The following is a 14456-nucleotide window of genomic DNA, read 5'->3' as shown; positions in this document are numbered from 1 at the left end:
CTTGAAGGCTCAGGGATCGTGGACTCAGGAGGAGTCTCTCCTTCCAATAAATATTCTGGAACTAAGAGCGATATTCAAGGCTCTTCAGGTTTGGCCTCAGCAACTCTGAGGTACATCAGATTTCAGTCGGTCAACATCACGACTGTAGCTTACATCAACCATCGAGGGGGAACAAGAAGTTCCCTAGAGATGTTAGAAGTTTCAAAAATAATTCACTGGGCAGAGATTCACTCTCTATCCATATCCCAGGTGTAGAGCACTGGGAGGCGGATTTTCTAAGTCGTCAGACTTTTCATCCGGGAGAGTGGGAACTCCATCCGGAGGTATTTGCACAACTGATTCTCCGTTGGGGCAAACCAGAACTGGATCTCATGGCGTCTCGCCAGAACGCCAAGCTTCCGTGTTACGGATCCAGGTCCAGGGATCCCAAGGCGACACTGATAGAAACTCTAGCAGCGCCCTGGTCTTTCAACCTGGCTTATGTGTTTCCACCGTTTCCTCTGCTCCCTCGACTGATTGCCAAGATCAAGCAGGAGAGAGCATCAGTGATTCTGATAGCACCTGCGTGGCCACGCAGGACCTGGTATGCAGATCTAGTGGACATGTCATCCTTTCCACTATGGTCTCTGCCTCTGAGACAGGACCTTCTACTTCAGGGTCCTTTCAACCATCCAAATCTAATTTCTCTGAGGCTGACTGCCTGGAGATTGAATGCTTGATTTTATCAAAGCGTGGCTTCTCCTAGTCAATTATTGATACCTTAATACAGGCACGAAAGCCTGTCACCAGGAAAATTTAGCATAAGGTATGGCGTAGATATCTTTATTGGTGTGAATCCAAGGGTTACTCATGGAGTAAGGTCAGGATTCCTAGGATTTTATCTTTTCTCCAAGAAGGTTTGGAAAAAGGATTGTCAGCTAGTTTCTTAAAGGGACAGATTTTTGCTCTGTCTATTCTTTTGCACTAGCGTCTGGCAGATGTTCCAGACGTTCAGGCATTTTGTCAGGCTTTAGTTTGAATCAAGCCTGTGTTTAAACCTGTTGCTCCACCATGGAGCTTAAACTTGGTTCTTAAGGTTCTTCAAGGAGTTCCGTTTGAACCTCTTCATTCCATAGATATCAAACTTTTATCTTGGAAAGTTCTTTTTTTTTTTGGTAGCTATTTCCTCGGCTCGTAGAGTCTCTGAGCTATCTGCCTTACAATGTGATTCTCCTTATCTGATTTTTCATACGGATAAGGTAGTCCTGCGTACCAAACCTGGGTTCTTACCTAAGGTGGTATCTAACAAGAATATCAATCAAGAGATTGTGGTTCCATCCTTGTGTTACACAATCTGGACGTGGTCTGTGCTTTAAAGTTTTACTTACAAGCTACTAAAGATTTTCGTCAAACATCTGCTTTGTTTGTTGTCTACTCTGGACAGAGGAGAGGTCAAAAGGCTTTGGCAACCTCTTTTTCTTTTTGGCTAAGAAGCTTAATCCGCTTAGCCTATGAGACTGCTGGACAGCAGCCTCCTGAAAGGATTACAGCTCATTCCAGGCTGTGGCTTCCACTTGGGCCTTTAAAAATGAGGCTTCTGTTGAACAGATTTGCAAGGCAGCGACTTGGTCTTCGCTTCATACTTTTTCAAAATTTTACAAATTTGATACTTTTGCTTCTTCGGAGGCTATATTTGGGAGAAAGGTTTTACAGGCAGTGGTTCCTTCCATTTAAGTTCCTGCCTTGTCCCTCCCTTCATCCGTGTACTTTAGCTTTGGTATTGGTATCCCACAAGTAATGGATGATCCGTGGACTGGATACACCTTACAAGAGAAAACACAATTTATGCTTACCTGATAAATTTATTTCTCTTGTGGTGTATCCAGTCCACGGCCCGCCCTGTCATTTTAAGGCAGGTAATTTTTAAATTTAAACTACAGTAACCACTACACCCTATGGTTCCTCCTTTCTCGGCTTGTTTTTTCGGTCAAATGACTGGCTATGACAGTTAGGGGAGGAGCTATATTACAGCTCTGCTGTGGGTGTCCTCTTGCAACTTCCTGTTGGGAATGAGAATATCCCACAAGTAATGGATGATCCGTGGACTGGATACACCACAAGAGAAATAAATTTATCAGGTAAGCATAAATTGTGTTTTTCTTCTTAAAACGGGGAGAGTCCACAGCTGCATTCATTACTTTTGGGAAATACAGAACCTGGCCACCAGGAGGAGGCAAAGACACTCCAGCCAAAGGAGTGTCTTTACCTCCCCCACTTCCCTCATCCCCCAGTCATTCTTTGCCTTTCGTCACAGGAGGTTGGCAGAGAAGTGTCAGCAGATTACAGAGTAGTCTCTTATGGAGGGTAGTACTTACATACCTCCCCCACTTCCCTCATCCCCCAGTCATTCTTTGCCTTTCGTCACAGGAGGTTGGCAGAGAAGTGTCAGCAGATTACAGAGTAGTTTCTTATGGAGGGTAGTACTCCTCGAAATGGGACTGGAGTTTTAAGTAGTCCTGTCAGCCTTTCAGTGAGAGCATGGATGAAAGTTAGAGTCCGGAGATGCAGGGAGAGTCTTTCTGCGAAACCATCCTGGCTCATATTAACAGCTCCATAATCAATCACCGTTGATGAGTTTCGCTGCCTGCTTTCTTCACTTAAGTCCATGTCAGAAGCAACGCTACTATCTGTCAAACTTGAAGGACCGTGTTACTGTTCCACGGCATAGATTCAGGTTAGATCGTTTAATTTCACTTTCATTGTGGATGTAATGTAAATGATAGAAGACAGGGTCTCAGTGGGACTCCTTTATCTTTATGGAATAAAGGGTTAATATCTCCTGAGGGGGGTTATTGGGCAGTGGGGGACTTTAATCATGTTTGTCATGTGATTCTGTCTGCTTATGTGTAGAAATGTTGAGGCTCATGGCTATTACGGAACGTACAATTTTGTTAGAGCTATGCAGTTCTTGTGGACTGCCGGTGCTTTTCTTTGGCCTACATGGCGCACGTCGTGACCAGGCGTGGTCACGTTTTCATTCTCCATTTCTGTATCTTGACCGAGTGGCGGTGGAGAGGACCTGTTTCTCTATTTGTCTGGTTCATAGGAGGTGGTGAGTGCCCCAGCCATTGGGGGTGTGAGGTGCCAGTTATTTTTGTCCAAATTTGTCTGGTGAAGTTTCCTGCTTAGATTGTATGGCGGCCCGGGTAATCCAGCCCAATCATTTATGTTCCGTATGCCGTAATAGAGTGATTGGAGTCCGCTGAGCCGTTCGCCTCTGAGGATTCTGTGTCCCGTGAGGCGTGTTACCTGGAATTTTCTGTTCCTACACAAGCAGTTGTCCCAAATTCCGTTACCCCCTCTCCGGAAGGAGGTTGCTGCTTGGTTGCGCATGGCCATATTAGTGGCTTATCCGTGTTCCCTTCATCTGGTGGGTCTTTCCTGTGGGGGAGCGATTCCCTCTGAGGCTTCAGGGGGCAACCGGCAGGATCGGGGCCTTCAGATGCCTCGCCGGACATGAGTTTTGCCTTTAGAGTCAGTCTGACGCACCTGCGTGTATTGCTGCGGCAGGTACTGGAGGATTTTAGTCTTCATTTGCCTCCGGATCCTCAGTCTTCTGATTCTGATGGCGAACAGCGCTAAACGAGGGGAGGGATGTGGATCATACTCCTGTCTGTCTTTTGCTTGTGTATCTAATCCCGGTCTAAGCTCTTGTCCCGGACAGGCTGGCCCTGTCAGTGTTTCTTTTTCTTTCTTGGCGTTCACCTGCGGGTGCGGCTTACTTCTTTTGATCCGATTAGGATATGTTTTCTTTGCAGAGCTCGAGACTGTTGTAGACCTTTCCTTTTCAGAAAACTTTTTTTCTTCTCTGGGATTTTTGATACTAGCGATTTTATGGTCGCGATGGTTGTTACTTCTGGCGGAAGTCACACAAAAAAAAAAGGCTAAGAGACAAAGTTTAAGCCTCAGAGCTTATTTGTCTGTCATTTTCTGTTTTTGTTTAGTCTAGCCCTGCTAGGGTTTAGAGCTTTCAGTTAGCCCTTGAACAGTTCGGTTGTACCCTGGTCAGCAGGCTGGTCCTAGTTGGGTACTAGTTCACTCTGTTCTTTTGGGGTTATATCAGACATTTTGTATCCTTGACAGCAGGCTGGTCCTGTTTGGGTACTAAGTTTGCTTACCTCTTGTTACGAGGTTGTTTTTCTTATTTCTACAAGTTACAGGAGGCCCTTCTATCCTAGATATCAGGCTGGTCCTACTTTATTTCGTATTGGTTATGCGTACAATGTTGGTTGTACTCAATACTAATTGTTTTTGTCCCTGCATATCTTAGGTGGTTTGCTGGGATTACGAATTCTGCTATGGCATTATATTTGTAGTTCCTGAGGTACAGGAGCTAGACTCCTCCCTTCCGAGAGGGGAGGATCAGATGACTGCTTGGAGCTCTCCAGTACCTGGTGTAGGGGCGATTATTCCCCCCTATTGGTACTCCTTGTGGATTGGATTGTTAGAGTTTCAGATCTCTTTTCACCAGTGTTTCTCTCTCTCTCCTCTTTTTTGAGGATTGCTATGCTTTTCACTTCCCCTTGCCTTTTAGGGTAGATCTTTCTGTTCTTAGGGACCGTTTTTTGTCCTTGTAGTATCCCCCTTTTTGATCCTATATACTTGGGGATCTGGGGGATTGTTATGCGGTCTCTCTTGCCGTCAACCGATAGGAGTTTTTAGCATGCCTGTTCATTCGTTAATTCCTTGAGCTGTAGGTTTTCTGAGGGTTGATCCCGACTGGATCTTCAGAGACTGCTATATTCTCTCATTCATGAAGTTCTGATCTCTTTTTTGAGTCCTTACTTGGTCTTCGGACTTTGTGGGTATTGTCTTAGAGGCCTTTTTGAGGCTGAGTGGGCAGCCACTGGGATACATCTTGAGAGATCAGAGTTCAAGACCCTTGAAGGGTATGGAAATTTTCAATTCCAGGTAAACTTTGTGGTTGTTCCGCAAGATTTTTTGGTCTTGATCCAGCACCTGGTTTTGGGGGTCCTGTTTTTTAACCTAGTCCTTATCTTAGACTTGGCATTTGGTTGATCTGTTTTTCCAGATTTTAATGGTCTTGGATCTGTCTGGCGTTCAGTAGTAGGATTGTTTTCCAGGTCCTGGGGAAAGCTCCTTGTTCCTACTGGGGCGGTCCTTTTTCTCTCATCTGGAGAGATGGAGGAAGTTTTCTTGGAAATGTGTTTACTGGAATATTCCTATTTTCTTCATTTTCCTTCTCTTTGGGAGGATCTGGTCTACCGTGCCTATCCAGTTGGCTCCTCCTGAGGTAGTTTCCTCATCTGACTCTAGGAGTTCAGTGGGTCGAGGGTTTCTCTTGTCTGCAGTGTTACCCTCCCCTTCGAGTTTCTGAGGGGTAATGAAGATAGGTATCCTGGATCCTGAGTTAGTCTCTCTGGGTGTCTGTGCCTCCTTCCTGCTTCTTACCTTAGGATCTTGTGGTTGGAGATTCATTATCTGATCTCCAGGCCTTGTCGATGCTGGGAATTTTTAATCTCTCTTGTCCTTTGGGACATTGACAGTCGCTTTTGTGATGGGACTGTTCAATCGGAGTAGGGGTCAGGAATTCTGACTGCTCTATTTGGGCATCGACCACGTATCCGTTTTTCCGAAGGATCCTTACTTGGGTTGGGAGGACTTGCAGTTGATTTGGGAACCTTCCCTTAGTGGGTAGTTGGTTCTTCCTTATTGGTCAGGGTGTTGTCCACCCTTACCCCGTTTTCTAGTTGGGGGGGAGTTGGTCCGCCCTGCTTTCTGAGTTTTTTCTCTTGTTCCTTTCTAGGAAAGGTGCAAGTTGCTAGCTACCGGTTGGATAGTTACTAGGGTTTGACGTTTAGTCTGACTGCCTATCCGATGGAAGCCTGCGGCTTTCGTTTGTATCGTAAACAGAGGTTACTATTCCGTTCCTGTTCTGCTCCCGGGGTTTCTTTCTGTCCTACGGGTGTTCAGTTCTTTGTGCTAGTTCACTGTTTATGGTATGGTAGTATTGTTCTACCTTTTTATCCTTTTGTCCTTCTGGGACTTCGGTTCTGGTTAAGGCTTTACATTGGCTTCTTTTGGATTCATGTAAGAGGTGATCTGGAATTTTTCCTTTTTCTTTGTTCTCCTCTGTCGGTAGAGTATTTTCTATGGGGCTTTGTCCTCTTGCAGCCTGGAAGCCTCTTTTTCGAGTTATGCTAGGGGCTTCTCTCTCTGTTTTGTCCTTGTCTCTAAGGGGATTTTTTCTGTAGGTTCTTTCAGACCTTTTTATTTGATTATTCCCTTCTTTTAGTTAGGGAGAATGTGGTGTGGGCGTTTGTTTGTTGTTATTCCTTGCCATTGCTCATGGAGAGGTTTTTATGTGTGTGCCTCAGAGGCTTTTGTGCCCAGTTGAGTCCAGAATTTGGAGTGATCTCTAATTTTGATCTGTATGGTTCTAATTGTTAGGCAGTTACGTTGTCCTCTTTCCATATTTTTGTTCTTTCTGCTTCTGTTGAAGTCGTTTTTTAACGGGTTGTGTCAGGCTGTGGTGCCATCAGATTGGGCCGCCTTTTTATTCCCGCCCGTTTGCATTCAGTGTCCTTTATAAGCTTGGGTATTGATTTCCCAAAAGTAATGCATGCAGCTGTGGGCTCTCACCGTTTTAAGAAGAAAAACTTAAATTATGCTTACCTGATAATTTTCTTTTCTTCTGTACGGGGAGAGTCCACAGCTCCCCGCCCGTTTTTTTTTGGGCGGACTTAATTTATTTTTTATTCGTTCTTCTAGCACCTTTTTTTCACCCTGATATTTCTCCTACTGTTCCTTGTTCTCTTTGCAGATTGACTGGGGGATTAAAGAAGTGGAGGAGGTATTTAAGCCTTTGGCTGGGGTGTCTTTTCCTCCTCCTGGTAATGAATGCAGTTGTGGACTCTTCCCGTACAGAAGAAAAAAAGAAAATGATCAGGTAAGCATAATTTTTTTTCTTTGTCCAGGGATTGATCTGATGGATCTCGGCAGCGACTTCATGCAACCCCAGGAGGACGATGCAGCAAGAATTGCTTGGAACATCCGTAAGAAGATCTCAGATTACCAGGAAACTTTCAGTGTCATTGAGAAGGTTAGTGTCCCTGTGCTCTCTTTGTTCCACTTCTGTGCACTGTGTTTGCTTCGTCTTTGTATGACATCCATGTGTCATATCTCACTCCTTAGAGACAAGACTAACTCTTAATATATTACCCGCTCATTATGCAGTTTTTTTTATTCTGCTGCCACAATCAGGATGTGTTTTCCTACAGTGCCCCAAGCCCGTGATTGCAGCAATACACAGTGCCTGCATTGGCGGAGGTGAGATATACATTGTATTGTGCGGTATATTGGCCTTCAGATTCTGATGTTTTGTGATACAGTATGGGTGGGTATCGGAATGTGTGAGTCACATTTGTGCATGAAGCTTGTGATAGTCATTGTGTCAGCATTGTTTCAGTTGGTCTTTCTGACATGCTGTTCCCACAGGTGTGGATCTGGTATCCGCTTGTGATATTCGCTATTGCACTCAAGACGCTTGGTTCCAAGTCAAGGTAACACACAATAAGGCACAGAATGACCCTGCGCTTCACTGGTTTTGACCAGTGTAGAACATTTCCCTCTTTCCTATTCCTTAAAGGGACAGTTTACTCAAAAAATGTATCCCATTTAATGTATGCCCAATGATCCACTTTACCTGCTGGAGTGTATTAAATTATTTACAAGTATTTCCATTAACCTTATATTGGCATTTGAATTAGTTTATTTAGCCTGTGGTATCCCCACCTATCCTGAAAGTTTTTGGCCATGAGGCCAAGCTGTATTAACACAGCCAGTAGAAGAAATTACACTCCCAGTGGGATATAGGTAATACAATTTTAATTTTCAATTGTTCTCTCCAAGTATTGGTGATTGGTTTATGGACAGATATAAGATAAAGAAACATGTATATGTACACATGGTGATAAAGTAATGAGATCTGATTATTACTACAAGCTCAACCCATTTTATTAGGTTGTGGCTTCAAAACACAAAATCAGCTAATTCATATACACAAGTAAGCCTTAAAAAAGCAAATCTCATACATTTTATTCTCTGCAGCTGGTAAAAAAGTAATTGGAAACACATTAAAGGGACAGTCTAGGCCAAAATAAACTTTCATGATTCAGATAGAGCATGTAATTTTAAACACTTTTCCAATTTACTTTTATCACCAATTTTGCTTTGTTCTCTTGGTATTCTTAGTTGAAAGCTTAACCTAGGAGGTTCATATGCTAATTTCTTAGACCTTGAAGCCCACCTCTTTCAGATTGCATTTTAACAGTTTTTCACCACAAGAGGGTGTTAGTTCACGTATTTCATATAGATAACACTGTGCTCGTGAACGTGAAGTAATCTGGGCGCAGGCATGGATTGGCTAGACTGCAAGTCTGTCAAAATAACTGAAAAAGGGGCAGTTTGCAGAGGCTTAGATACAAGATAATCACAGATGTTAAAAGTATATTATTATAACTGTGTTGGTTATGCAAAACTGGGAAATGGGTAATAAAGGGATTATCTATCTTTTAAAACAATAAAAATTCTGGTGTAGACTGTCCCTTTAAGGGAAAAACAATTTGATAGTATACTGTCCCTTTACGTAATGACTCCCATAGTGTCCCCTTAACTTCCTACAGCTGATCCATTAATACCTGCTTTTCACAGGAAGTGGACGTGGGATTGGCTGCTGATGTAGGAACTCTACAGCGCCTTCCAAAAATAATAGGAAATCGCAGGTATGTTGATGGGGGGCAAATGTGTGTGTTTATAGGTATGGCATAGTGGGATATATTGCATAGTAAGTTTTATACAGAGGTGTGTGTGTTTTTATTTAAAGGACCAGTGAAAACAGTAGATTTGCATAATAAACAAATACATGATAACAAGACAATGCAATAGCACTTAGTCTAAACTTCAAGTTTGTAGTAAAAAAAATTTCAGACAAATTTCAAACTTATGTCTATTTCTATTCCTCCTGTATCATGTGACAGCCATCAGCCAATCACAAATGCATATACGTATATTATGTGAATTCTTGCACATGCTCAGTAGGAGCTGGTGACTCAAAAAGTGTAATCATAAAAAGTTGTAAAATTGCATGCTCAATCTGAGTCATGTGAGTTTTAAAGGGACAGTCAAGTCCAAAAAAAACTTTCTTGATTTAAATAGGGTATGCAATTTTAAACAACTTCCCAATTTACTTTTATCACCAATTTTGCTTTGTTCTTTTGGTATTCTTAGTTGAAAGCTAAAACTTGGAGGTTCATATGCTAATTTCTTAGACCTTGAAGACTGCCTCTAATCTGAATACATTTTGAACACTAGAGGGCATTAGTTCACATATTTCATATAGATAACATTGAGCTCATGCACGTAAACTGACCTAGGACTGAGCACTAATTGGCTAAACTGCATGTCTGTCAAAAGAACTGAAATAAGGGGGCAGTCAGCAGAAGCTTAGATACAAGATAATTACAGAGGTAAAAAGTATATTAATATAACTGTGTTGGTTGTGCAAAACTGGGGAATGGGTAATAAAGGGATTATCTCTCTTTTTAAACAACAAAAATTCTGGTGTTGACTGTCCCTTTAAAGCGCCATAAAACATTTTGAGTTATGTGCATATTATAAAAGGGTCAACTGAGATAAAATAGTGTGTAAAAAAAGCTAAAGTATTTTAATAAAATTTCCAGAAATCTGCAAAATTACTTACACTTTAGTGTTGCCAAGTGAAGCCTGCTCCACCCCCATTACCAGTGTCCTAGTCCAAACCTTTTGCTATCATATAACAAAGTGTGTACGTATTGTATTACTTATGTAAGCGGGGGGGGGGGGGGGTGTTTGAGGAGGGACAGCAGGTACTGCTATTGTTTGTTGCCTAGAGGCTTGCTCGTTTCCATGGGGATAATGTCACATACTTTGTGAAAGCTTCTGCATTATACTGTGCACTGCTTTAGTAAGGTGCCATGTGACTCTGCCCCCTACCGTGCACAAGTGCATTCTGCAGAAGCTATGGCCTGGATAGCACCTTCCATATATGGAAATGGCCAGGAGGCTTGCTGGAAACAAAACTATGCCTTAATTAAAGGGGTTAATGGTGGTTAAAACAGAAACAGTTTTGCAGGTAAGCTTTGGCTGCATTATATATTAAGAAATTTATGTTAGTTCATACTGTTTTATTTCCCTTTAATTTCGATTTGAGTGTCCCCTTTAAGGGTGCTGTCTTTTCTTGTTACAGATGTATTTATTTATGGCACTGTCTATCTACAGAGATGTGTGCATGTTTATAGCAGGTGTAGGTGGTGGGTACTCAATAGCACGCTAGTTATTGTTTGTAACACTCTCATCATTCCATAGCCTGGTGAACGAGTTGGCATTCACTGCCAGGAAAATGATGTCTGATGAAGCACAAAGCAGCGGCCTGGTTAGGTACTGATCTATCTGATACTATTGCTGTCTAACTCTTTATGCACCTGTTTGTTGTACCTTTATGGGTGTATCATTGTGTGTTTATAATACTCATGAGTATATACTACTGACTTTATCAGTATGTGTATGTGTGTTTTGTTAGATGTAGTTGAATGACCCTTGCAACTTGTATGTATATGTTACTTCTAGGTCTATGACCCTATTAGCACGTATGTGTGTATATGCTACGTCTTTGTGTATGACCCTATTAGCACATGTGTGTATATACTACGTCTGGCTGTATGACGCTATTAGCATGTGTGTGTATATACTATGTCTGTGTGTATGACCCTATTAGCATGTGTGTGTATATGCTACGTCTGTGTGTATGACCCTATTAGCACGTGTGTGTATATGCTACGTCTGGGTGTATGACCCTATTAGCACGTGTGTGTATATGCTACGTCTGGGTGTAGGACCCTATTAGCACGTGTGTATATACTACATCTGGGTGTATGACCCTATTAGCACGTGTGTATATGCTAGTCTGGGTGTATGACCCTATTAGCACGTGTGTGTATATACTACAACTGGGTGTTTGACCCTATTAGCACGTGTGTGTATATCCTACGTCTATGCGTATGTCCCTATTAGCACGTGTGTGTGTATATACTATGTCTGTGTGTATGACCCTATTAGCATGTGTGTGTATATGCTACGTCTGTGTGTATGACCCTATTAGCACGTGTGTGTATATGCTACGTCTGGGTGTATGACCCTATTAGCACGTGTGTGTATATGCTACGTCTGGGTGTATGACCCTATTAGCACGTGTGTGTATATGCTACGTCTGGGTGTAGGACCCTATTAGCACGTGTGTATATACTACATCTGGGTGTATGACCCTATTAGCACGTGTGTGTATATGCTACGTCTGGGTGTAGGACCCTATTAGCACGTGTGTATATACTACATCTGGGTGTATGACCCTATTAGCACGTGTGTATATGCTAGTCTGGGTGTATGACCCTATTAGCACGTGTGTGTATATCCTACGTCTGTGCGTATGTCCCTATTAGCACGTGTGTGTATATACTATGTCTGTGTGTATGACCCTATTAGCATTTGTGTGTATATGCTACGTCTGTGTGTATGACCCTATTAGCACGTGTGTGTATATGCTACGTCTGGGTGTATGACCCTATTAGCACGTGTGTGTATATGCTACGTCTGGGTGTATGACCCTATTAGCACGTGTGTGTATATGCTACGTCTGGGTGTAGGACCCTATTAGCACGTGTGTATATACTACATCTGGGTGTATGACCCTATTAGCACGTGTGTATATGCTAGTCTGGGTGTATGACCCTATTAGCACGTGTGTGTATATACTACACCTGGGTGTTTGACCCTATTAGCACGTGTGTGTATATACTACGTCTGGGTGTATGACCCTATTAGCACGTGTGTGTGTATATACTACGTCTGGGTGTATGACCCTATTAGCACGTGTGTGTATGCTACGTCTGGGTGTATGACCCTATTAGCACGTGTGTGTATATGCTACGTCTGGGTGTATGACCCTATTAGCACATGTGTGTCTATGCTACGCCTGGGTGTAGGACCCTATTAGCACGTGTGTGTATAAACCACGTCTGGGTGTATGACCCTTTTAGTACGTGTGTGTATATGCTACGTCTGGATGTATAACCCTATTAGCACGTGTGTGTATATACTACGTCTGGGTGTATTACCCTATTAGCTCGTGTGTGTATATACTACGTCTGGGTGTATTACCCTATTAGCTCGTGTGTGTATATACTACGTCTGGGTGTATGACCCTATTAGCATTTGTGTGTATATGCTACGTCTGTGTGTATGACCCTATTAGCACGTGTGTGTATATGCTACGTCTGGGTGTATGACCCTATTAGCACGTGTGTGTATATGCTACGTCTGGGTGTATGACCCTATTAGCACGTGTGTGTATATGCTACGTCTGGGTGTAGGACCCTATTAGCACGTGTGTATATACTACATCTGGGTGTATGACCCTATTAGCACGTGTGTATATGCTAGTCTGGGTGTATGACCCTATTAGCACGTGTGTGTATATGCTAGTCTGGGTGTATGACCCTATTAGCACGTGTGTATATACTACGTCTGGGTGTATGACCCTATTAGCATGTGTTTGTGTATATATACTACGTCTGGGTGTATGACCCAATTAGCACACGTCTGTATATACTACGTCTGGGTGTATGACCCTATTAGCATGTGTGTGTATATACTACGTCTGGGTGTATGACCCTATTAGCACGTGTGTGTGTATATACTACGTCTGAGTGTATGACCATATTAGCACGTGTGTATGCCCTATGATCATGGGTATATAACTCACACACACACAGCCCTCTATTTTGTACGTTTTTACTAATACTCCCTCTCTCCCTCTACCCCCAGCCGGGTGTTCCCAGATAAACCTTCTCTCCTTCTCGGTGCCTTTGAATTAGCCTCTGAAATTGCCAGTAAAAGCCCTGTTGCCGTGCAGGGCACCAAAGTGAATTTAGTGTATTCCCGTGACCACTCCGTGCAGGAGGGACTTAACTACATGGTGAGTGTTTGCCCTTCCCCCGAGTAGTTTGTAAACCACTACTTGCACCACTAACGTGTTCTGTGTTACAGGCAACTTGGAACATGAGTATGCTGCAAACCCAGGACGTCCTGAAGTCTGCCGGGGCCGTGCTGCAGAAAAAGCCCCTGAAAGAAGTTGGCTTCTCCAAGCTATAGACGCCATCCCGTCCTACAGAGAGTTACACACTATTAGAGTGTCCTAGTTATAGGGGCATGAAACTCTATTTTTATCTTTCATGATTCAGAGCATAATCAATCAGCAAGCGTTACCCAGGTGCTAAATAAAAAATGGGCCAGCACCTAAGCTTACATTCGTGCTTTTCAAATAAAGATACCAAGAGAATGAAGAAAAATGGATAATAGGAATAAATTAGAAAGTTTTTTTTAAAAATTGCTGCTCTCTGAATCATGAAAGTTTAATTTTGACTTCATTGTTTCTTTAATAAGCCATAAAGTAAATTTTAGTTGGCCTCTTCACAAATCAAATGATTTTTGATCGTGTTGCTCCAGTTCAACTTTTGATAGTAAATAGACTTGATATAATTGTTTATTGCACATAACAGTTAATAAAAAACTATTTATAAATTCCCTACATTGTATTTGTGTCATTAACCGAAATCAGCAGTTTTCTCCCTTAAAGGGACAGTCTACACCACAATTTTTATTGTTTAAAAAAAGATAATCCCTTTATTACCCATTTCCCACTTTGGTATAACCAACACTGTTATATTAATACACTTTTTACCTCTGCTGACTATATTAGGTCTTTTGGCAGACTTGCATTTTAGCAAATCGGTACTGACTCATAAATAACTACACAGGAGCGAGCACAATGTTATCTAATATGACACACATTAACTAAACATTAACACATTAACTAAACATTTTATTAAAAAAGCGCAAGGTTCCCTTTAACCTCTTTATTTTATATTGTTCCCACGTTTTTTTTATTACTGGTCTTTGAAAAATATATATGAACACTGGTCAGTTACATCTCCACCCAGTAACCAAATATTTTCTTTACAAAAGAAATCTGTAAAGGGACATTTAACACACTTTTTTTTTTTTTTTCTTCATAAAAAAACAAAACCCAAAACAATTATATGAAAAAAAAAATTTTAAAAGAAAAAAATTCTGGAAAAAAAAGTTAAATGAAAGGGACAGTATACAGCAATTTTCATATAACTGCATGTAATAGGCACTACTATATATAAGAATATACACAGATACTGATCTAAAAATCCAGTATAAAACCTTTGAAAAACTTACTTAGAAGCTACCAGTTTAGCAATGTTTATTAGGTTAGGCTGGGACACCCAGTGAAAGGGGCTGGAAAAACAAGAACAGCAGACACTCCCCACTTCCCT

At 42.0% G+C, this 14456-nt stretch overlaps 1 protein-coding gene across 2 annotated transcripts in view; it reads left to right on the top strand.

Annotated features, from left to right (window-relative positions):
• The window catches only part of ECH1 (enoyl-CoA hydratase 1), a 58529-nt gene extending 44852 nt beyond the window's left edge, over positions 1–13677 (top strand). For both annotated transcript variants that reach the window (XM_053721592.1, XM_053721593.1), the window contains exons 4-10: positions 6978–7102; positions 7281–7329; positions 7498–7562; positions 8713–8783; positions 10405–10476; positions 12919–13069; positions 13141–13677. In XM_053721592.1, the coding sequence (XP_053577567.1) occupies positions 6978–7102; positions 7281–7329; positions 7498–7562; positions 8713–8783; positions 10405–10476; positions 12919–13069; positions 13141–13245 (638 nt within the window). In that variant the 3' untranslated portion in view covers positions 13246–13677. The remainder of the gene's footprint in view (positions 1–6977; positions 7103–7280; positions 7330–7497; positions 7563–8712; positions 8784–10404; positions 10477–12918; positions 13070–13140) is intronic.
• The last annotated feature ends 779 nt before the right edge of the window (positions 13678–14456 follow it).

This window comes from Bombina bombina, chromosome 7 (genome assembly GCF_027579735.1).
Source record: "Bombina bombina isolate aBomBom1 chromosome 7, aBomBom1.pri, whole genome shotgun sequence".
NCBI classification, from domain to species: Eukaryota; Metazoa; Chordata; class Amphibia; order Anura; family Bombinatoridae; genus Bombina; species Bombina bombina.
This window is presented reverse-complemented; position numbering and strand designations above follow the sequence as displayed.